General features: G+C 43.9%; 1 protein-coding gene across 3 annotated transcripts in view; it reads right to left on the bottom strand.

The window, feature by feature from the left end:
* The window catches only part of SLC12A2 (solute carrier family 12 member 2), a 192835-nt gene extending 169639 nt beyond the window's left edge, over positions 1–23196 (bottom strand). For 2 of the 3 annotated variants that reach the window (XM_082258915.1, XM_082258913.1), the window contains exon 1: positions 22293–23192. In XM_082258915.1, the coding sequence (XP_082115041.1) occupies positions 22293–22916 (624 nt within the window). In that variant the 5' untranslated portion in view covers positions 22917–23192. Of the gene's footprint in view, positions 1–22292 lie in introns of all 3 variants that reach the window. The other variant, XM_082258914.1, reaches the window with a different exon arrangement.
* Between the last annotated feature and the right edge of the window lie 1282 nt (positions 23197–24478).

The raw sequence follows: 24478 nt of genomic DNA, 5'->3' as shown, positions 1-24478 counted from the left end.
GTACCGACATCATTTGTGCTAACACCTAGGTATAGTGATCCTAGTTTAGGAATATCGTTTACTATGGTCTACCCGACTCTGGTCATCTATCATGTCATGTCATAGTCAATACATATAGGTAGCGATTTTTGCTTAGGATTAATGTATAATATGGTTCACCTGGTTCTGGCTATATATATATATATATATATATATATATATATATATATATATGTGTATGTATCTGCATGTATACATTCAACTCTCCCTCCTGGTGCAGTGTGTATATGGGGCGCCCAATGAGAACATAGGAATTATTCCTTTCTATCCCTAGTACATCTGGCAATGCTAATGGCTACAACTGCCACCTTTTTTTCCCATATCACGATCTGTGGATCTGCAAGGACAGGCAGAGTACACAGATTTGAGCAGCAGGCAGGCTCTGTGATGCTCGTACAAGCAGACGATAGCCATGCCCCCCCCCCCTCCCTCCCTCCGGGAAGGCAGAGCAGAGCTGAGCTCAACACGCAGACCAGTCACTCCTCTGGCCGGAAGAGACGCTGGAACGCAGGAGAAGCGTTCCACTCATACAGCGAGCCTCTGGCCGGAAGAGAATCGATCCACACATACAGCGAACCCCGGCCCCGCCTTTGTGGGCGGGCCCAGGACTGTCTACACCCGGATTGGCTGCTTTGGAGGAGAGGTGGAACGCACGCCTGCTTCCTGGATGGATAGCGTGCGTTCCACCCGATAGCAACACACAGCACGTGGGTCTCCTCACTGTGCACCTCCGCACCCACTCTCAGATCCCCCCCCCCCCCCCCCCTCCGTTGACAGCTGCAATGCTAATCTGTAGACGGCCTGGGACATAGGACAAGGTAATGGACTGTCTTCTTTAACAAACACTGGATGGTCTCCCCACACCCCCCCATGATCTGAGATCAGGCTCTGCAGGGAGGACAGACAATAGCACACATGCATATGTCTCAAAATTCCTGCTCACACCATGCGATATCCAAGTAGCAAGTACACACTATGCACTGGACAGCCACCCAGGTCTGATGTCCATGTTTGGCAACTCTGATCTATGGACCTTGATAAACCCCCCCTCCCTCTCCCCCTACATGGCACTCATTGTACATTCCCCTTCACATTAGCTGTATGACAGAAAAACCTTCTGTCTTTCTTCTCAGGTACACATTCTGCATTGCACAGCATCATCCCGGATTGGAATTTTTTTCTCTTGCTACACACCGTCTATGACTGCATATATTTACATCCAAAATCTATGACTATATACCTACATGGATACAAATGTTTAATGATTTGATGATTGCATTCATTTGCATTTACAGTTCATGGCCATACTTTTCACAATTCTTTACATGGATGCATAGGTTTGATGATTGCATTCATTTGCTTTTACAGCTTACAGTCTATGGTCATGCATTCCACAATTTTCTCTATATATATTTGTGTTGCATATATATGTTATACTACTGCACGTTGTTGTACCATCACTCTAAACATCATTACACGGTTCCATTGTACTGTGTTGTACCCTCTGACCTAAATATTCTTAGGGGGAGGCACCCTCCACAATGTATTTGATTTTACTACTGCCCACTGATGCTGTGGGAGGGCACCCCATGTATACGCCCCCAGGAGGAGGGCCTTGCCCCAATCTGTGTCTCGTTACAACTATCATTGTCTAGTATTTAAGTAAGGGCCTGGACATGCGCTTTTAGGCTCTGAGGAAGAGGTTAGGCCTCGAAACGCGTTAGCCTTCAAGAATCTAAGGGACTACTCATCCTCGGATACCTTTACTGAGGACTGCGATCCTTTTGTGACATGCTTTTAACAATAACTCGTTTGTGAGTATTTTTAATCCTATTTTTTAAATAAACCATCTAAATGATAATGCACTAGGCCGGTGCGCCCTTGTGTTTGTTGTTTTAATAAACACACACTTACCTGTCCCACGATCCAGCAATGCGTCTGCCCGAAGTCTCTGTTCTCTCCCCGGCATCACTAGTGTGGGCACCAGCTGTGACAGCTTGCGGCTTCACAGCCAGGGGCGCACCGCGTATGCGCGAGTCGCGCTGCGCATTGTGAATGGCTGGGCAATCTTCTGGGAGCGGTGATGTGTCCAGATAATTGCAGGGAAGGAGGGGGAGAGGAGAACATCTGCTCGAGCCGCCTAGGCGGGCCAAGCGGAAGTGGGAGAGGGTACCTGTCAAAAACTAGGTACCCCCTCCAAAAAAAAAAAAAAATGGACTTGCCAAACGTGGCATGTCAAGGAGTCAGGAGTCCTTTAAGTGGAACTACCACTTTTGGGTGGAACTCCACTTTAGGAAAGTGTATACAGCAACTTTTTATTTAAAGGAAACCTGCAATCAGAAAATATGGAGGCGCCAAATCACTGAACTCTGCCTTAAAAGGAGTTGTAAAGTCAGAAGGTTTTTTTATCCTAAAGCATTCTATGCGATATTTAAAAAACATGTTTGATTTTAACTGGTTAAGAAATGGGCAGCCGCCAGCCTCCCTAACAACCAGTAACTCTCATGGTTGTCAAGAATTGGGCAGCTGCTGTGTCCTTAACAACCATGACAGTTACTGCTTGCTAAAGTCTGCAAGCAAGTTTTCACTACTAAAATACTGCATCACTTCCTAAAATAGCGCATGAAGTATTTTAGCAGCATTGTTTTTTTTTTTTTTTCTTTTGTGAATTGCAAAAAAATGTTTGAGTGCCGGTTCACACTTCCGCGCGTGCGGCGGTCGCATGTAATATCGGAGCGCACTGCTCCTTCATTACATGCGATCGGATGTGCAGTGCAAATTCAGCTATACACTATGTATGGCTAAATTCGCACTGCACCCGCACAAAACTCGCACATGAGGCATTTTTTCAGCCGCATCAGGATCGGATCGCACAGTGGTTCACACTTGTGCGATGCGATCCTGTGCAAACTGTCAGATCGCACTGCGATATGCAATCAAACTGGGGGTGTCGTTAACATTTCATTGACACCCCCAGCGTATCGCATATAGTAGTGTGAACTACCAGATGTGCGTTTGCGATGCGGGAACAGGCTGCGAATTCGCAGCCTTCCCGCATCGCACAAGTGTGACCCGGCACTTAAAAACACTAAGCGCTATTTTACCGCATTTCTTAAAGCGGTAGATACAACTTAGCTGATGGAGACCAATGTCTTTCATTTTTACATGGACTGTTTTTCTCTCTGGGTACAACGTCTACCCCTATAAGGAGAAATAATTTCTGGTAACTCGGATTCTCTGTGTTGCCTTTAATCCTTGGGTTTCCCCTGGGGGTCTATTGGTATATGTTTATTAATTCTGAATATGCATAACCTATAGTTATCTCATTTTATGGAGATGCTTATTCTGATATGTCTATGAGTTACATTAATTTCAAATTGCTTTATTTTATTTCACGCTGTAATAGTTCTGAGTTTGCACTATATTCGTATTCTGTACACACACCCTTTTGGAAGACTACTTCCAATACCTAGCTGTGATGTACATTTTGCATGGTTTCTTCAACAAAAACGTATTGAAGGTAAAAATACAAGATGTGGCATTAAAGGGGCGGATAACATGTCCGTAATAGCAAAAAAGAGGATATCTGCCCAACCTTTGAGAATATCAAGGTTGGGCAGGTCTAGACAAAAACATCAAACACTTTATACTTTTTTATCAAACACTACAAATTTAGCAACGTTTCAACAAAATTCAGACAACGCTATAGAAGTAGAGGCTGTTCATTTAGCACAAAGATTCGCTATAGGAGTAGAAGTTGTACAATTAGCAATCCCAATCACATGAGAGAAATTATTATTATTATATATTTTTTCTTTTAAACTGGTGTACCAAGGGCAATACAATCATATTACATATGGAACACCACGTGCACCCTGAAAAGCACAATAGGTGCTGTAATGCAACTTATCACAGCCTAAAGTGCAAGAGGTGAAACTCAAGGATGATGGAAAATTAAACTTTTCCCAAGTCTTCCACTGGCCTTGAACTGTTAAATAAACCTGTGTGAGTCATGAGAAGGCTGACGTTTGTGATACGATCAACTTGATGACTTACTACTTGCAACAGCAAACAAAAAGCTTACATTTTAATCAAGCTGGCTTTGAAATACATGTGAAGGTTGCCTAAAATAAAGTGAACATTGGAATTAGTCCATTCAGTGGTCAGAATCCAAATTATAAAAGGAGATGGCAGCCTTTTTCTTCTCTCTGACTCTCCTTAAAGTCATTATACAGTGCACCCACTTTGGCCATTACTATCCAAACTCCCACCTAGGTGTTTTCCACTCTTTGCTAAAGATGAGCTTGGGTGTCCTCAAAACTCATGTCAAGACGAGCTCTAAAGTCACGCTTTTCTTCCAATGAGCTACAGGCCAGGCCAGGTCAATTCACATAAAGGAAGAAAGAAAGAATTAAGCTGCAGAGTGGGAATGACAAAGTGCGATTTCAGCCTAGAGGATGCCCAAGCTTATCTCTGCTCACTGCGAATGGGAATTTATAGGTTAGTCAAAGCTTGGCATTTAACCTATACCTGACCATAGTGGGGCTGGCAGGGGAATTCAAAAACTTGTGACTGCCATTTAGGGGTACAGACAGGACAAAATGAAAACAAGCCTTTTGCACCTACTTTTGTTTCTTCAGTAGTTGTGCTCAGTTACATAAATATTGTTTTTACAGATCTAACCATGGCAGTAATGTGTGCTACGAGTCTATGAATGCAACCACATTTACATCAGTAAAATTGTGCAGTGTAAAAATCCATAAATCCAAATAGAAAATATCTGCATCCAGGTGTATTTTAATCTGCATTTACGTCTGCATGCATCCAAATGTGCATGGGTGCATACGTAAATCAGAGCAGGGGTCTCCGAACTTAGGCCTTTTTCCCTTATCTGGGCCATGGGGCACTATTCCTCTCACTGACACTAACAATAGAGCACCATTTCTCCCAATGACACCAATGAAGGGGCATCATTTCTCCCAATGACACCAATGAAGGGGCACCATTTCTCCCAATGACACCAATGAAGGGGCACCATTTCTCCCAATGACACAAATGAAGGGGCACCATTTCTCCCAATGACACCAATGAAGGGGCACCATTTCTCCCAATGACACCAATGAAGGGGCACCATTTCTCCCAATGACACCAATGAAGGGGCACCATTTCTCCCAATGACGGGGCACCATTTCTCCCAATGACACCAATGAAGGGGCACCATTTCTCCCAATGACACCAACGAAGGGGCACCATTTCTCCCAATGACACCAATGAAGGGGCATCATTTCTCCCAATGACGGGGCACCATTTCTCCCAATGACACCAATGAAGGGGCACCATTTCTCCCACTGACACCAATGAAGGGGCACCATTTCTTCCACTGACACCAATCAAGGGGCACTATTCCTCCCCCCTAATGCTAAAGATGGGGAATTGTTTACCCCTACTGATGGCCAGGACATTTTCTACTCCCACTCCAGACCCTGGCCCCCCCTAAAGTCTGAAAACCAGTAAACTGGTCCTTTGTCCTCGCTATATAAATCCTATATTATAATAATAATATTATATAAAAAAAAATATATATATATATAATATATATATATATATATTTTTTTTTTTTTTTTTTTTTTTTTTTTTAAACTGTCCATTTCGGTTTCTGTATTTTCGGCACTGGAATTTTCACTTTGGTGCACCCCTAGATTAAATAAATAGTATTCTACAGATCCGTACATTTGAGTGTCTAAATGCATGGTTGAATGAAAGCACTTAGTCCTGGTTCACACTGATACGATGCGGGAAACCCTGCGATTCAGTGCCGGTTCCCGCATCACACCTAAATCGCACACTGGTTCACACTAACCTCTGCGAACCGCTGGGGGTGTCAATGTAAGGTAAATGACACCCCCAGATCAGTTCGCAGATCGCAGTGCGAACTGTCAAATGGTGCAGAGATCAGATCACATAGGTGTGAAAACCTATGCAATCCAATTCTAGTGCGGACAGAAAAACAGTCCTGCAAATGCGATTTCAGACATAAAGTTTGTATGGCTGAAGTTACTTTGCGCAGACATCACATGTGATCTGCACAGCAATGTGGTGCGAATCACATGCGATGTCAATGATCGCATAAGTGTGAACCCAGCCTTACGGACCATAAGATGCATTATTTTATGCAGGATCTTCCCGCTAGACTCCACTAACAAGATTCTGCATATTTATCAGTAAATGAAACATGGCCGTGTGCATGAGCCCAAAGTCTCAAAAACGTAAACAAATATATTACAGAGATTTATATTGTGTTTAAAAACTTTATTTATAGGATATAATCCACTCAAGTGAAACAAGTTTACTTTTCATCCACACTCCACATATCTGTATATAGACATTTATAAATACACTATACACCACGAGTGGCTGGACTTCACACTAGTATGGATATGTTTTCAAATATTTTGCATTTCCCTGTCACAGATGAAAGTCTTTGCATATTGTGTCTGGGTATTTTGCATCAATTGTGGCCTTTTGGCTATTTGCACTGACATAAATGTAGGGGTTGCTTTTACCTTCGCAGTTTGATGATGCTCTTTCAGAGCCTGATTATCTGACATTTGATGCAGGAAGCTACAAAGCTGCAATAATAAATATTAATGTCTCCAGCCTCAGTAAGCAATGTAGCAAAGACTGAGCGAGCCACAAAAATATCTGATCAAAGTACGACAGCAGGTAAAATTCACACTTGCATATTGCAGTTGGTTATTTAGCAAATTGACTGTTGTAAAACGGAGCACTGATAAGTACCGTACACCAAAAATAAATATCAATTCAGGAGCCATAAGACTACAAATCACACTAGCCTCCTGCGTTTGGTTAATTTAAACGCAGAGGAATTGATCTAGAAAAGTATATACAAAATGTATGCATCTCAGATCAAGTTCTTCTGCGTATTTCTAAACTGTCCCTGAATGCACCTAATTCCATCTTCATTGCAAAAAAACTGAATGCACCTAAAGGCAGGCAAACGCACAGCATGAATTATACCATTTAAAATCATTACATGCATTTACGTGTTTAGAAATGTCCTATAACCACATGTATGTCATTGTCAATATGAATGAGGCCTAAGGCAAACAGCAATCCTTTGACATATGCACCAGCAAGACGGCTTGGTTTACACCTCTGCGTGGGGCTGCGGGTGCGGGAATCTGATCCAGCAAAAATAAATGGAAAGAGATTCGTTCTCCTCCATCTGGCCGAATCACGGACATCCGGTCCGTTTACATTTGACTGCCCATAGAGCAGAGCAGGCTGTGTCCATTGGCTTCGGCACGATATGATGTGTGGTGGCATGGAACAATTGGCTTCTGCACAATAAGTGTGGTATGGCATGGTAAAATTGGCTTCTGCACAATATGATGTGTGGTATGGCATGGTACAATTGGCTTCTGCACAATATGATGTGTGGTATGGCATGGTACAATTGGCTTCTGCACAATATGATGTGTGGTATGGCATGGTACAATTGGCTTCTGCACAATATGATGTGTGGTATGGCATGGTACAATTGGCTTCTGCACAATATGATGTGTGGTATGGCATGGTACAATTGGCTTCTGCACAATATGATGTGTGGTATGGCATGGTAAAATTGGCTTCTGCACAATATGATGTGTGGTATGGCATGGTACATTTGGCTTCTGCACAATATGATGTGTGGTATGGCATGGTTTCTGCATTAATAAAAAATAATCAGGAAAACTTTTCTTTTTTTCTATTTGAATAGCGTAAGGGAGGGTTATAACCCCTGTCAGTTTTTTTGGTCAAGTGAGAAGAAATCCCTCAACTCTGGTGATCAACGGGTTAATGTATGCCTGGTGCTTACTAACGTGTGTGGGGGGGAGGGGACTGAGTGACACAGGGACAGATCGCAGGTTCAGCTATGCTGAATCCTGCAATCTGTCACTGCCTGTCACTTAGGAGATCCGCCCACTTTGTTTACACAAGCAGGCGGATCTCCACACTCGATCCCTGACGATCGGGGAAGAGCAGCGGTGATCACCGCCTCTCTTCCCCTGGCCCGACTCCCGCTGTGACTGAATACAGCGGGAGCGAGCCTCCGGCGGCACGCACGAGCCGCCCACAAGGGGAGGAGTCCAGCGACGTAGGTCTACGTCGCTGGACAATATCGAGCCACTTTGCCGCAGTAAGGTCAACGTGACCGGTCGGCAAGTGGTTAATAAGGGAGTCTATCATGAATATTCTATACCAATCTGGTCTGAAAATTTGCAAAAAAGGTGTTTTAGGTCTTTTAAAAATATTGATCTCGGAGTCGGATATGTACCACATTTAAACCTCTAATAATTCATATATCTGTCTCAGAAGGGATTAAATATCCAACTATATAGCTGGATATTTATATTTACCTCTGCATATAGATATTCAAGAATCGCAACTAAATTATACACCAACTTTTTTTGTTTGAGGTTTTTATCCAATTAGTCGATCGAAACAATAATCGGCCAACTAATCGATTATGAAAATAATCGTTAGTTGCAGCCTTAGTCTTCTGTAAATGGAAGTATCAATGCAATCCAATTTATATTTCTAGTGTTAAACCTGATGACGTAAAGGGTAAATGTTCCACTATGTATTCTACACGTACACATTTAGGTTTGATTGTGGCTAAACACAGGAGTGTTTGAATACGCATAGTTTACAGTACACACAATATAGCTTCTGGAAACGCTCAATCTGAAATGCTTGTTTTACACAGTTTAGAGTAACTTGTAAACCTGCAAGGGTCAGCGAGTAAACATCTCAAGGTATGTAAAAGGAGCCCTTCAGGACATAAGATAAGACCGGTATTTATTAACATCATTCTATAGCGCCTTTCACACTGCTCCATTGGAAAAACATCTGTCTTTTTGCCACATTTTGCTGCGTTTTCGTCTGCATTTCCTGGATTCCTGACTCCAATCATGTACCTGTGAAATGTGGATTCAAAACGCAGCTGCAATTGCAGTTACATTTTTGGTGCATTTTCTAAAGAATTCAATGGGATATGCGATTTTGGTGCACTTTTGAAAAAAGCACCAAAGATGCAGCACGCAGGATGAGCCGAACCTGGGGTAAGTAGTTCCACGGGATTTAAAGGGACCCCTTTTTTCATGCAGTTTTTCTGCTTTTTTCTTTTTTACCCCAAACATGGCTCAAAAACAGATCAGTGTAAAAGGGCCCTAAATTCAAGCTATGACATAACCAGGGAAACAGGCAATTTTTTTTTCTTTTATTAGAGCTTCTTTTATGCCTAAAATGTAACTCCACTTTTGTTGAGAAAAAAAAACATTCCCCTCTGAGTGATCTGTGTCCATTACAAGGTCTTTAACTACTTGCCTACTGTGCACTTAAACCCCCTTCCCATCCAGACCAATTTTTAGCTTTCAGCGCTCTCACACTTTGACTGACAATTGCGCGGTCATGCTACACTGTACCCATATGAAATTTTTATCATTTTTTTCACACAAATAGAGCTTTCTTTTGGTGGTATGTAATCATCTCTGGGTTTTTTATTTTTTACAAGAAAAAAGAAAAAAAAAAAAAGAGAAAATTTTGAAAAAAAAAAAAAAAAGTTTCTTATTTTCTGCGAGTAAATTTTGAAAATACATTTTTCCCTTCACTGATGTGCGCTGATGAGGCGGCACTGATGGGCACTGATAGGCTGCACTGATGGGCACTAATGAGGTGGCACTTATGGGCACTGATGAGGTGGCACTTATGGGCACTGATGAGGAGGTACTAATATGCCGCACTGATGAGCACTGATAGGCGGCACTGAGAGGCGGCACTGCTGGGCACTGAGAGGTGGCACTGAGAGGTGGCACTGCTGGGCACTGAGAGGCGGCACTGATGGGCACTGGCGGATGGCACTGATGGACACTGACGGGTGGCACTGATGAGCACTGATGGGCAGCACCATCAGTGCCCACACTCAGTGCCCATAGTGCTGCCAGTCAGTGCTCATCAGTGCCTAGATGAGCAGGCACTGATGGGCACTGACTGACAGCACTATGGGCACTGATTGTGGGCATTGATGGGGGGCACTGATGGCGGGCACTGTGTGTATGCTTTTTTTTACCTCTAGTAATCAGGGCACTGGTGATCGGTGCCCTGATTACATTTGTTCTGTCCCCAGCTCTGTGCAGCTCTCTCTCCTTCCTCACACTGCAGGCTCCATGTGAGGAAGGAGCACCGGCGATGAGAGATGATCTCATATGTTTACATATGAGATCATCTCTCATTGGACGGTCCGATCACGTGGTGAATGGCCGCTGTGATTGGCCATTCACCACGATCTGTGATCGGCTGTGTCCAAGGGACACGGCCGACACAGATTCTCCCCGATGCGCGCTTGCGGGAGCCGGCTTCTGGGAGGCCGTTTAAAAACGGCCTCCCGAAAATTCAAGTCCGCGCTGCAGCCGTATATAGGCTGTAGCGCGGATGGAAAGAAGTTAACAAACTGTTTCAGATTCCTACCTTTTGTTATTCTAAAGTAATCCCTGTTTGTTCCTCTGTGCTGAATGGGTCTAATGGGAGTGATTTCATAATTATCAATCAGCTGTGCAGGGCTCTAATGAATAAATCTGCTGGGCCTGCATCCCTTTAGACATGTTCCTGTTGGGAGTATCTCACCAAAAATGACATTTTTGTTGCAGGGGATGCCAGAAATCGGACTTGTATCTTAGGCACACTTCTGGGAAAATCGGTGAGCCAATCACACAAGCAGGAAATGTTTCTGGGGTGTGGTCAGTACAGAACACCTCCAGGTAACCATATCTCATTGCATTTTCAGAAAATTACAACAGCTGCAGATTAAAAAGGAAATTTTTAATAACATTCAATTATAATAGGACTTGTGTCGCAATTGTAAATGCTATATTGTTTTTCTTTATTTGTCAATTTATACAGGAGCCAATTAGCCTACCAGCTTGTCTTTGGAGCGTGGGAGGAAACTGGAGTACCCAGAGGAAACCCACACAGGCACAGTGAGAACATGCAAACTCTAGGCAGGTAGTGTGTTTTAGTTGGGATTCGAACCAGCGACCCTTACAGTAGCAAATTGAAGCCAACTCCAGATCACACTGCAGTTACAGCAACAGTTTTATTGTCTTTTGGAATAAAGGTTTTACATAAATAAAAGCTGATCAGTGTAAGCACCGATGTCAGTGGTAAATGGTTTGTCTGAACACTAACTGCTACAGTTGCAGAAGAGCTTGTTCTTTTTGTAAGGCCCCATGTACACTGATGCTGATAAACGGACGTTTAGGAGCAGCTGGGCATTTTTTGCAGCAGCCTCTGAACTCTCCTCTATGTTATCTTATCTGTCCATGTACACTGAGTTTTTTTTAAAAGAGAATTATATATATATATATATATATAATATATAGGCATTTCAAGGCATTATCTTGAAAGCAAAAAAATGCGTTCAGTTCAGGACCGAAGTTTATAGGCATTTGAATGACAAATGCTTCTAACAGCTTGCAAACGTGTCTAAACGCAGTAGAAATACCCCAGGACACCATCCATTGTCTCATTAGGAGGATGCTCCGATGTTGTCAGGCATGCATACAAGCACATGGGGCCACACAAACTACTGAGTACCATTTTGAGTTGCTGCAATAAAATTTCAGCAAAATGGACTAGGCTGCTGCATCATTTTTTCACTTTGGTTTTCGGGGTGTCTTTGAAAAACCAAAAAGACCTACAGCCCTTTGTAGGATGATAATTCTCATTTCAATCAAACGATGTGGCATCCTTTCCTTCTCAACACATTACCAAGTCCATACCAGCATAGATATCCAGCATATTTTTCCCCATTGAGATCTGATGCGTTTTCAAAGTGTTCCTTTAATTTTTTTGACCAGTGTAATTTAAATGCACAAAGTAGAAGTACATCAATCTGAATAGGTATCAGCCTCCGGAAGTCTTGGGGCAAACTGAACAGCAGTTAAATTGGGCCGAGATGGTTCAAACAAACTCTTTACTAAACACACGTCGTCCACTATCAGCACTGCAAAAAAATGTTATGTATTTTTGTCATATAACACAAGGCATCCTGACTGGCAGAAACGGAGATCATGACATCGGCCCAACTCTCCACCTCAATGAAGAGAGATAACACCACTCGGCTAGTCAAAGTCCACGATTCAAGGTGGGTGCTGAACCTCGGCTCGCCACCAGAAGCATAAAAGAATAAAATGGTCGCACACTAGGGCTGCAACTAACGATTAATTTGTCTGTCGACTAATCTATAGATTATTTTTACGATTAGTCGACTAATCTAACGATTATTTTTATTTTATTTTTTTGCTTAATTTAGTTTTTTTGATTAGCTAATTAATCCTGTAATTAATACAGACCCCTCAGTAAGCCCCCCTCTCAGTGCAGACCCCTCAGTAAGCCCCCCTCTCAGTACAGACCCATCAGTAAGCCCCCCTCCCAGTGCCGACCCCTCAGTAAGCCCTCCCACCTAGTACAGACTACTTAGTAAGCCCCCCTCCCAGTGCAGACCCCTCAGTAAGCCCTCCCACCTAGTACAGACCACTTAGTAAGCCCCCCTCCCAGTGCAGACCCCTCAGTAAGCCCTCCCACCTAGTACAGACCACTTAGTAAGCCCCCCCTCCCAGTGCAGACCCCTCAGTAAGCCCTCCCACCTAGTACAGACCATTTAGTAAGCCCCCCTCCCAGTGCAGACCCCTCAGTAAGCCCTCCCACCTAGTACAGACCACTTAGTAACCCCCCCCCTCCCAGTGCAGACCCCTCAGTAAGCCCTCCCACCTAGTACAGACCATTACAAGCCACATCCGGTGTAGCGCCGCACATGGGACATCTCTGAGTACCTGGGTGATCGGGGAGGATGGCGAAGGTGTTGCGGCAGAAGCTGTGGTGGAGTACGGGGGTGCTGGAGAAGGTCAGCGCTCACCCTGAACAGCTCCTCAGGTATTCATGGTCCTCTTGTCTCCGACATCGGTGTGGACGGAGCCGGGAGGGGGGTGGGCGATTTCACCCGGCCGGCCAGGGGGCGTGTGACGTCACGTGTTGACGCGTCGACGCCTTTCACGCACGTCAACGATTTTTCGTAGTCGACGCGTCGTTGCAGCCCTGTCGCACACCACCACAGTATCCAATGAAGAAAAATTCTTTATTCAGATAAGTGGTACAGGGTACAGAAGGGTAGGACAGTAGACGCGTTTCACACAACTGCTACGTGCTTGTTCACTACCGGTAGCAGTCATGTGAAATGCGTCTACTGTCCTACCCTGCTGTACCTTGAACCACTTATGTGAATAAAGGAACTTTTCTTCATTGGATTTCGTGGTGGTGTGCAACCATTTACTTCTTTTATGCAACTCTCCACCTCAGCCAATCAGAGGAAGCCTTGAATTCACTGAAAAAAATACAAAGGCTTCTTATGAATGGCTGAGCAGCACTCAGTCCGACTCAATTTAGTTCCTGCAGCAGACGGGAAGTTCTGGAGCTAAGGATCAGCAAAACAGCAAGGAAACAAGCATTTTCATAAAGTCAGACTGTTTATATCTGTAGACACCGTTGCCCTAAGCCTCTTCACAAGAAACAGAGCAGTGGAGGAAATCGAGGCGAACATGAAATTTTCATTTTTCAAGCTTTTCTGCTTTCCATTATACGGGTCAGTAGAAAAGACCCGACGGGTCATTCTAACCCTACAAGCCAATGAATTAATGATAAATTCATTAGTACTCCCTTTTGTTGGACAAAATGCTTCACAGTTTGTACAACGCATTACAGAATGAATATGCTTGATTAGCTAGAGAAGGTCTCTGTGACATTTTGGTGAGAAGCAAAACTTCCCATCCAACAAAATTGCTGATAATGAGAAAAAAAAAAAAAGTTACGTTTATTTGTATTTCACTCCTAGATTTACACTATGCTGTCATATTACATGTTATTTGTCATTTATCCCAGGAGCCAGGTTGCCCAAAAAAATTACAGCTACTAGATTTTTTGAGGGCTCTCTCTAAAGTTGTCAATTGAGCTGGCTTCAAAAAAAAAAAAAAAAAAAAAAAAAAAAAAAAAAAAAAGGAAGAAGGACAACCTGCTGGCCCCAGGATTGGACAGACTGATGCCGCAGACTCTGTCTGTGTGTCTGGCCAGAGGCACAAGGACGTCATTCCTGCAGATGTGCGGGGGAGCCGCTGTTTATGGCACAGGATTCTGAAGGAACGGTCTGAATGGCCGTTCCTTCAGAGTGCATGCGCCAGTGATGTCATCAGCTGCATATATAGAAAATATCTCCTAAACGGTGCACATTTAGAAGATATTTACACTATCCATTGGTAAGCCTTATTAGAGCTGGTTTACATTAGGGCGACTTGTCAGCCTGACAAGTCGCGCTCCGAAGTCGTGGTGCAATGCAATGCACAAGTCGCCCCCGAAGTAGTAAGGAGTCGTGTCGCCTCAGTGTGAACCGGCTCTTATTAGGTACAAGTACAAGTTTGAAGTGTACAACCACACACAATTCAAAGACTTTAAAGAGGTTGTAAACTCGTTCAAACATTTTTTTTTTTTACAACCTGCAAGAGAAAGACATAATGAGCTAGTATGCATCGCATACTAGCTCATTATGAAATACTTACCTTAGAACGAGCCCCCGCCGTGCCGCTCTCTTACCTGTATGACGAGCGACATGTTCAGTCGCCCGTCTTCCGGGATCGCGGCATCCGGCCATCTGATTGGCCGGAGCCGCGGTGACGTCACTCCCGCGCACGCGCGCGGGAGCCGATGGTCACGGCACAGGGCTCTGAAGGAACGGCACGATCAGCCGTTCCTTCAGAGCGCATGCGCCAGTGACGTCACTGGCTGCATTAAAGGTAAATATCTCCTAAACCGTACATGTTTAGGAGATATTTACAGTACCTATAGGTAAGCCTCATTATAGGCTTACCTATAGGTGCAACTTCCTGAGGAGGGTTTACTTCCTCTTTAAGCTTTGACAAAAAAAAAAAAAAAAATGGAAGCCGATTGGTTTCTATGCACAGCTGCACCAGATTTTGCACTCCTGTTTTAGTATAGTGTTCACTTTCAGAGCAGATGCCTAATACTAGTGACCACAGTTGACTAGCTTTCCCTCATCATTCTACCATTAGAGGGATTGGACAATTCCCCCTATGAAAGGCCGACCAGAGGATGAAAAGATCACACAGAGATATGGAAACCACCTGGATCAGCAGATGGACATCCCACAAAAAACATTTTTAATCCAAGTGGCATCCAATATTCTCACTGAAAATGACATATCCCAGCTGCCCGGAGCCTCCTGGGATACTCACAACAAACACATCCTAGCAATCTAGAGCACACTGTGCATGTGCCTAAGTGTGTCATCCAGAGGAAGACTGAAAGAACAAGGAAGACACAGCCAGTGATATGAGCAGAGAAGATGGAGGCCTCAGCATGTCAGCGGAGCACAGCACAATACTGCATTTATTTGGGCATGCAAATATTTGCTTTGAGGATAAACACAGTTAATAAGGTAAAAGGAGTTAAAACATTTTTTTTTAACTCTAGGCAAAATGTTTTATTTGTTAAAGAGTTGGAGCTTGTGGTTTTTGTCATCTGTATACCCATCAGGGATATTTACCCTCACTTCCTTTTAAGAAGAGGGAGTGGATAATCTCTCCAAAGGAGACAGAAAATATATATATTTTAGTAGAACGAGGCAGGTTAAAAACCTTATTCAATGTTTTATGGCTCTCTGTGCCTTCCTCTCTTCATGACAACTGCATTGCTAATTTCGTGTTCAAGTTTTACAAGCACGGGAGTTGATGGAATATGTAACCAACGGGGCTAAATACAGGGGGAAAAAATCATCCGATATTGCAACTCAATTTCACTCTATCCAAAAGTGTTACTAAACCCACAACAGCAAAATCAGTCTGTATATGCAGTAAAGCATGCTTGTTCTACTCACTGAGTAACCTAAGGGGCTAATCCTCTGCATTGTGTTAAAAGGTTTGATCCTGTCTTCTCTGATCCTCCCCTTCTTTTACTGTCCCCAATCCATCTCCTGATAGTACAGAGCCTTAGTGGCACTCTGCACACGCTCAGTTTGGTGTGTATTGTTAGAGTCTTTGTTTTTTTTTTCTTAGCAGGGTGCATGTGACCAGCAAAGGGTCAATCAGCACTGACCAGACAGAGGGTCAGGGGTCCTGTAGCCTCATAGGACAGTCAAAGGAGAATGAAAACTCCTCCTACAAGTTTTAACCAGACACTCGGGCTGCATTCACATTTAGGCGTCTCGGATTGCAGGCAGAATCGTTTGCGATTCTGTCCGCAACCCAGAATCATTGCAAATCGCGGGACACCAGTGTGAGTGCTGTGACTTGCAATGGCACCCCAGCGCAATTTTGCCGTGATTGTCGTCCGACAAATCGCGGTAAAAGCGTGCAACCCAAAATCGCGGGACGCTTGACGCCCAAAAAAAGTATAAGAACTTATTTTATGCGTCAGGCGTCCCGTGACTCTGTTGGCGTGATTTTACCGCGATTCGTCGGGCGACAATCACGGCAATGTCCTGCCGCGTATGGGGTGCCATTGCAAGTCACAGGAATCGCACGATTTGCAATGATTCGGGATCGCAAGCAGTATGGCGGTGATTCTGCCCACGATCCGAGATGCCCTTTTAAGTGAATGGAACCTCATAGATAGAAGTCACAAGACTGCTATATACTGCTGATGAGAAAAGGTATTTAGCAGTTTATATTTACTAAAATAGTTGCATTTCCATGTTCTGTGTACTGTGGAAGACCAGATATAGTGAATGCTGGGCCCTGGGTTTAGTAACACTTTAAGAAAATGGTTGAGTGCCTTAAATACTATTGTCACTTTTCAGACAGTTCAGATAGAACAAATTCTATTATTTACTAAGGCATAGAGGAATGTGTGAATGGCTAAAATCCACAACAACCCATCAGAAATCTTTCATGGTTTAGTGAAAACCAATTGGTTGCTATGGAAAACTGCACTTTGATTGGAGTCACGGAAGGCAATATACAGAAAGGAGTGTGCTCTCCAATGACACATTCAATATGGAAACCTCCAAATAATGTAAATGACATATACTATGGGTCCAGCCTAAAAAAGGTGTGCATAAACAAGGCTTATTCATACATGCCAGTCAGACAGGTCTAGGAGCCAGTTTACAGACTTTACAGGTGTGGATGAGTCATACAAACAAATGTAAAATAATGAAAATGGTAATGGTCTTGTAATTAGGGAATTCAAGTGTATCTAAACTAAGAAACAAAAACATTAAATGCAGCTTACCGGTCCCTTTGATGTGGTGGCTGCATTCGTTTTAGTTAAGAACATGTTCACCAAGTACAGAAAATACCTTCAGATCCCGTAGGAAATGTAATGGCCTTGTCACATCCTGTGAGCTTAAAGTATAACTAAAGGCAAAACTTTTTTTTTAGGTTTTGGACAGAGTGCAAAGAGATTAGAACACTTGTCAGTTTTTATTGCGGTCTGTTAGTGCCGGTTCACATTTCTGCGATGCGGGAACGCTGCGAATATACAGTGTGTTCCCGCATCACATCCGTACCCCTGGCAGTTCACACTGCCATATGCGCGATACGCTGGGGGTGTCAATTAAAAGTTAACGACACCCCCAGATCAGACCGCATATAGCAGTGCGATCTGAAAGTTCGCACAAAATCGGATCGCACTAGTGTGAACCACCATGCAATCCGATTCTGCTGCGGCCCAAAAAAAAAGGGTCCTGTGTATGTTTTAGTGCGATTGCGGTGCAAATTCAGCCATACAAACTGTATTACATTGCATGTAATTTTAGGAGCAGTGCGCTCCGAATCATATGCGATCTCTGTGATTGCACAAATGTGAACCGGCACTAAAAGTGATTTCCCCTCTCTATTTGTCCTGTTCATCATGATCATTGAAAGTAAAAAGAAAATCCCAAATTTTGAGTTGTCCCCAGAAATGTAAGAGGGAAAATCTTACAATGTGGACACTAATTCTGGTGAACTGGGGGTCCCCAAGGAATTCCCTTTAAGTGATTTTAAAGCTTCATTTTCTTTTTTTTTTTTTTTAAACAACAAACATGCATACTTACCTTCTCTGTGCAGGGGTTTTGCACAGAGCAGCTCCGATCCACTTCTTTCCGGGTTCCCCGCTGGCACTCCTAGCTCCTCCCGCTTTTTCTCCTTCCAGTTGAGAAAGCAGCTTGCCCTGGAGGCACCACTGTGCGCTAGCTCCCCAGCCACTGCTCTCTGTGTCCATAAGACACAAAGAGCTACGGTTTGCCCCCCCCCCCCCCATCTCATCATTGGCCCACTGACTGAGTGATCTCAGCCAATATGAGGAGGGAGAGTCCCGGGACAGCCAAGGCTATCATTAACATCACCGGATCAGAGGGAGCTCAAATAAGGATTTGGGGGGGGGGGGGGTCTGCACACAGAAGGTTTGTTTACCTTCATGCATGTTTAAAAAAAAAAAAAAACCTTCAGCCTTTAGAACCACTTTAATTTGCTGTGGTTTCCTCTCACTTCCTGTTTGGCTGTAGGACAGGAAGTAAAGGGTAATCTCCGCATTGAGACACTGATTGGGGGGGGGGGGGGATTCTAACCATCACTTGCTCTATCCAAGAAGTAAAAAAAAAAAAAAAAGCTTTGCCTATAGTTCTTCTATAGAAGAAAAACCATCTTTCTTGTGTAAACTACAAGCCCCATCAACCCACCAATGGATATAAACAAAGGCAGACATGTTTGAAGTCCAACCTGTATGACAACCATGGCTCCCTCCAGCAAAGAAAAGAAGAGCAGACACAAAAGGGAAGAAGTGTGTTATTTGCAGAATAACCAGGTGAAATATAAAGGGGGGGGGGGACATGCAGCTACCACAACTAAGGACTGGTATGCAAATATAGATCAAATTTTTATTTTTGGCTTTGGATACACTTTTTTCAACAAAACTTAACTATATATAATTGGGGTAATATATGTTAACTACGTATAAACTTCCTTGTTTTGCTCACAGATGCATTTTTTTACTTAATCTTTGGTTCTAAAACCAGTTCAAGAGGTCAAGTAGAAAATGCCAAAGCATACAGGCTCCTCTAGATCACGTATCTTTAACCTGTGGTCGTTCTCATCAACAGCAGCTGATGTGTAAATAGTTTAGGTCCCTCCAGGCGTCTGCAAATACTTTTGGTTTCTTTCAGAGTGCCCCAGGACCCAAGATATATTGGCCCTCTCTAAAAATGGTCCACCTCATAATACTTGCTGACTCTTGCCTGCCTCCTATGGCCTCCTCTGTCTTGGAGAGTAATGATGGCCTATCACACAGATGAGCCAAAAAGAGGCAGATAGGATGCAGGGCACCAGACCAGAGCAGGCAGATGGTTGCTGGCTCTATGCCAGAGCACCCTTGTTTTTTCTGGGGGGGTCCTGGAGTCCTTTGCTAGAACAGAAAAATAGATAGGCAGGCACTCTAAATAAATAAAATGTCAGCTGATGTTTAGTATAGCCACAAGTTCATGCCAAAGTGGGTGACATTAATACATACAGTATATACCTCTTTAGAGCTGCACAATTAATCGTTCCATAAATCGCAACCTCAATGCAACCCTGCACACTATCTTAAACCAGCATTTCCACAATTCATGTAACAATTGCAGAGCAGTTCCCTGCTCACAGCTGTCAAAAAAAAAGAACAGCAGGCAATGTTTATCAACAACATTGCTCAGTGCTGAAAGAGATAGAAAAGAAACATTGTATCTTTCTGGCCATTTACAGATCAAAGGGATGAACTTCGGTCTGCAAATGAGGTCAGTGTAACCACTTAAAGGCTAAGCCTTTTTCTGACACTTGTTGCTTACACAGTAAAATCAGTATTTTGTGCTAGAAAATTACTTAGAACTCCCAAAACGTATACATATGTTTAGCAGAGACCCTAGAGAATAAAATGGCAGTTGTTGCAATATTTTATGTCACACTGTATTTGCAAAGCGATCTTTCAAACGCCGGGAAAGAGAGAGAGAATTGTGATCTTTATTCTAAGCAACACAATTTTGATTCGAATTTTATCCAGCATTGTGAAGCTCTACTCCAACTGAAGTTCTAAAGTTATCAAGACAAAATTTTACCCAGATATGTTGAAATGAAAAGTCAGCAGCTAGAGATACTTACCAACCTATGATGTCGATGCCCATCTTCTATGAAGCGGATTCGTCTCAGAGCTTCGGATTTTCTGTACTGTTGTTTTGGCTTTGGGAGCCGGTGGTCATTTCCTGATGACTCGCAGCCTGACCAATAGTCTGTATGTATGTGATGGTGGACTGCTCTGAGACAAGTCCTGTAGCCTCCTGCAATGTATTGCAGTATCCTAGGAGGCTCCAGGACAAAAAAAAATAAAAAATACTTAACCCCCCCCCCCTCCAAAAAAAAAAAATTGATTTCTTGGAAGATTACGAGGTGAACCTTCATTTGGATGACATGAATGTTTGCTCTAGCATGAGTGCACAACCTGTGGTCCTCCAGCTGTTGCAGGACTACAAGTCTCATCATGCCTTAGTCTTTGGGAGTAATGCTTGTAACTGTAAATGCCTCATGGGGCTTGTAGTTCCACAACAGTTGGAGGGCCACAGGCTGAGCACCCATGCAAGTCTAAGGATTGGTTTTAACTGGATATGTAATGTATTGCCAAAATGTACTCTTGTACACACATGTCATACACATATACAAGTAAGACATTATCAAGATGCTCCAGGGTTCTTCAGTAATGTCAGTCTTGCACTTTTCTGTGACTTTACACTGTTATCTTGTCTGTAGCAATATGCCTGGAACTCCACATCCCAGACCTCCTACCACAGAGTGCTGTGCTGGTTTCAGAGATGGTGATAGAATGCCACCTATGTGTATTGTAAACAACCCAACACGCACCAACCAACCAATGTTTTACTAGCAGACCACATACTAAGCAATCCATTTTATCCAAAATCCCACAAAGAACTTGAAAGGGAATGTTATTGTAACATCAACCTTACAGGTGTAAGAAGTGCAAATAGAGTGAACCAAACTGTAAGCCTGTTCAGTGGATAGTTGTAAATTAAATCACCAAAGAAAAGGATTAATCATGCATTTTCCTTAGAACAGATTGGGCAAGTGGGAATTCATTAACAGTTCAGCAAAAGGCATCTCCCATAGGGCGGGTAGTCATGACTCCTATTTTTCTTACCTTTGTACATGTGAGTGTGTGTGTGTGTGTGTGTATATATATATATATATATATATATATATATATACACACACACACACACTACACACACACACACACATACACTAATGTGGAAGGGTGTATGTATGTGCATAGTATATTTTATTGCGACTTGTACTTTGTTTCACCAGAGTGTACACTAAAAATTAAAGAGTAACTCAACTTTTGATAAGAAAAACATTCCCTGCACATTGCAAGGATTTTAACAAACTTTGTTGCAGATTGCTACCTTTTGTTATTCTGAAGAAATAGTGGTTTATTTGTCTGTGTCAGAAAGCTGCTGCACCTGCAGGGCTCTAATTAGGAAAGTGGCAGGGTCTGCATCTCTTTATATGTTATTTGTGTTGCATGGGATGACAAAAATCTGACTTGTGTCTTAGTGCAGACTTCTGGAAAAACCAGTAAGCCAATAAGGAAATGACATATCTGGGGAGCATTCTGTACACAGACTGTGACCAGAATGCCTCCAGGTTGCCATATTGCATTAAACAGAAAATTGCAGCACTGCAGATTGCAAAGGAAAGGTCATTTTTAATAACATCCAATTACAATATGACTTGTGTCGCAATTGTATACGCTAGTTTATTTATTTTTTTATTTGCTATTTCTTCTAACAAAATTAGACTTACCCTTTAACATCAGATTGATTTCAGAGAGAGCATACATTTCCAATCCTATTAGTGTATTTGCTCTTGCCTGCATATTTTACACCATCCATCACTTAGAACCATTCATGTTTTATTTAAGCTTTGATAAAACAATGCAGAGCTCTGAAAGCATTAGTGAATATATTGTATGAGTTTGGCACCATATGGCCCAAGCCAATATCAAGTTACCAAAACACTACTGTTTTCATCAACATTTAAGAGAGAAAGGCTCCTGGCAGTGGACTAAGGTGCTGAATGCAGTAAATGAAAAGCAATTTGTCTTACCTTGTCAATTTCATCATGCAGCTCTGCCAAGCTGGGTCTCAGCAGCTTCTCCCCAAGGTCTGCAGCGGTGTGTCGGTAGTGATCAATCCTGGGCACAGCATCAATGGTGTTGTGCCCAAAAGTCCGCAGGTAATAAGTATTAGTATGGGTATCGTAGTGATAGTGATGACCTGCTCCGCCAGAATGTAGGCTACCTTCGCTCAGTACTGTATCTCCATTCTGAAAGCTTACCCCGCCACCTCCTTCACCACTTGGCATTTCAGGAGAGCTGCCCTCAGGATCTGCCGGGTCCACAAAATTTACCCTAAATCGTCCTTTAGCCTCCTCTCCACCGGAGCCTCCTCTCCCCCTATGAGTGAGGCCATCAGCTGGCGGTGGTGTTCCTTCTCGGTCCCCAGAAGACGAATCTCGGGAGACTTCACTCACCGGGTCTACCTGAAAGCGACTCTGGCTTGGAGTGGGACCCAGGGGTCTTCCTTGTAGGGCATCATCGGTCTGTAGTTCATCTCCATCCATAACTGAAGGTGGTGGAGGAGAGGAACGCAAAATTTGAGAATGTGGTGGCGAGGTGGAAGATATCCCTTTCTCAGCTGGCGCTGAGGCTAAACTTGTCTTCTTCTCCATGTGCGGTGGCTTATCTGCTACTCAGCGACTATGACGGAGGTCTGTGGTCCCGACGTAGAAACTGTGGAAATAAATGGAAGGAGGAGTGAACAACACATCCAGACTTTGGCAGAAAACCCTAAACTTCACCTCCTCTCATTCTCTGAGAGCTACTCAGCCCAGCAGATGCTGCTGTGTTTTGTCACAGATGTTCCTCCTCCTTGGAACGTAGAATACACCTATGACCAGGCATGTACACACCCCGTCCTCCTAGACCACCTCTCTACAGCTGAGGAATGATGAATGTGACTATTGTCAGAGGACAGGGGAGGAGGAGAAGAGGCGGGAAAGGACGCCTCTCATTTCCATGAAGGGACAAGTACAAGCCGTCTGTCGATGTATGGGAGTGAGGGCTGCCCCCCCACTTTACCTCTCTCACATGTTGGATCTCATCATCCAGGAGGATACCATATTACGGCACATGTTTCCTATTACTAGCATGCTATTAGGCGAGCAGCCGGCTATCGATTGTAAAAGACTGACATCACCAATAAGCAGAAGTGCCATCTCCGGGTGACCTTGGGATGGGAATGTCTCTATCTATCATGCAGCATGAGTCACTGTGCAAGCCATCCCCAGCACACTGATGCTTCCACAGCTACATCCCGTCACCCAAAATCATCATAGGGACTGAACACAAAGTCTGATCATAGGGACCAAGCACAATTCCGATCATAGGGATTGACTGGAATGCTTGATCATAGGGACCGAGCGCAACGCCTGATCATAGGGACTGACTGGAATGCTTGATCGCAGGGACCGAGCGCAACGCCTGATCGCAGGGACCGAGCGCAACGCCTGATCGCAGGGACCGAGCGCAACGCCTGATCGCAGGGACCAAGCGCAACGCCTGATCGCAGGGACCAAGCGCAACGCCTGATCGTAGAAACTTAGCGAAATGCCTGACTGTAGGGACTAAGTGCAATGCCTGACCATAGGGACTGATCAAAGGGACTAAGCACAGGTCTGATGTGTCTGATTACAGGAATTGATCACAATGTCAGACCATAGAGATGTATCATGGTGTCTGATCATAGAGACCCATCATTGGGACAGACCCCAGCGTGTGTCCCATACACCACCATACTCCCCTGTGCCTATCTCTGCCACTGTAGAGATTCATCATAGTGTGTGATGATTGGGATGGATTCCAGTGTGTGCCCCCCTCCCCTAGAGCCCCCTGTCCCTATCTGTGCCACCATAGGGACTAATTAGAATGTGTGATTATAGAGCCCTATGATTGGGAGGGCACCCAGTGTGTGCCCCATACACCACCATAGCACTTCCTCTATGCACACAGTACATTATAGAAGTGTAATGATGGAATTACCGCCCCCATGGCCAAGTACTGCAGTAACACCCCTCCCCCCTAGGCTGACCACCGCCCCCATCCCGGCAGATGCCATGTGTGCTCCCTCTGGCTCCCATCACACATGGCTATAGCCCGCACACAGGACTGGGAGGATGGCAATGCGTGTTCCCACCCGGGAGATGCCGACCTCTGCTTCCTCCATCCGGGCGGG

Source organism: Pelophylax lessonae (assembly GCF_965119305.1).
Source record: "Pelophylax lessonae genome assembly, chromosome: 1".
NCBI lineage: Eukaryota > Metazoa > Chordata > Amphibia > Anura > Ranidae > Pelophylax > Pelophylax lessonae.
This window is presented reverse-complemented; position numbering and strand designations above follow the sequence as displayed.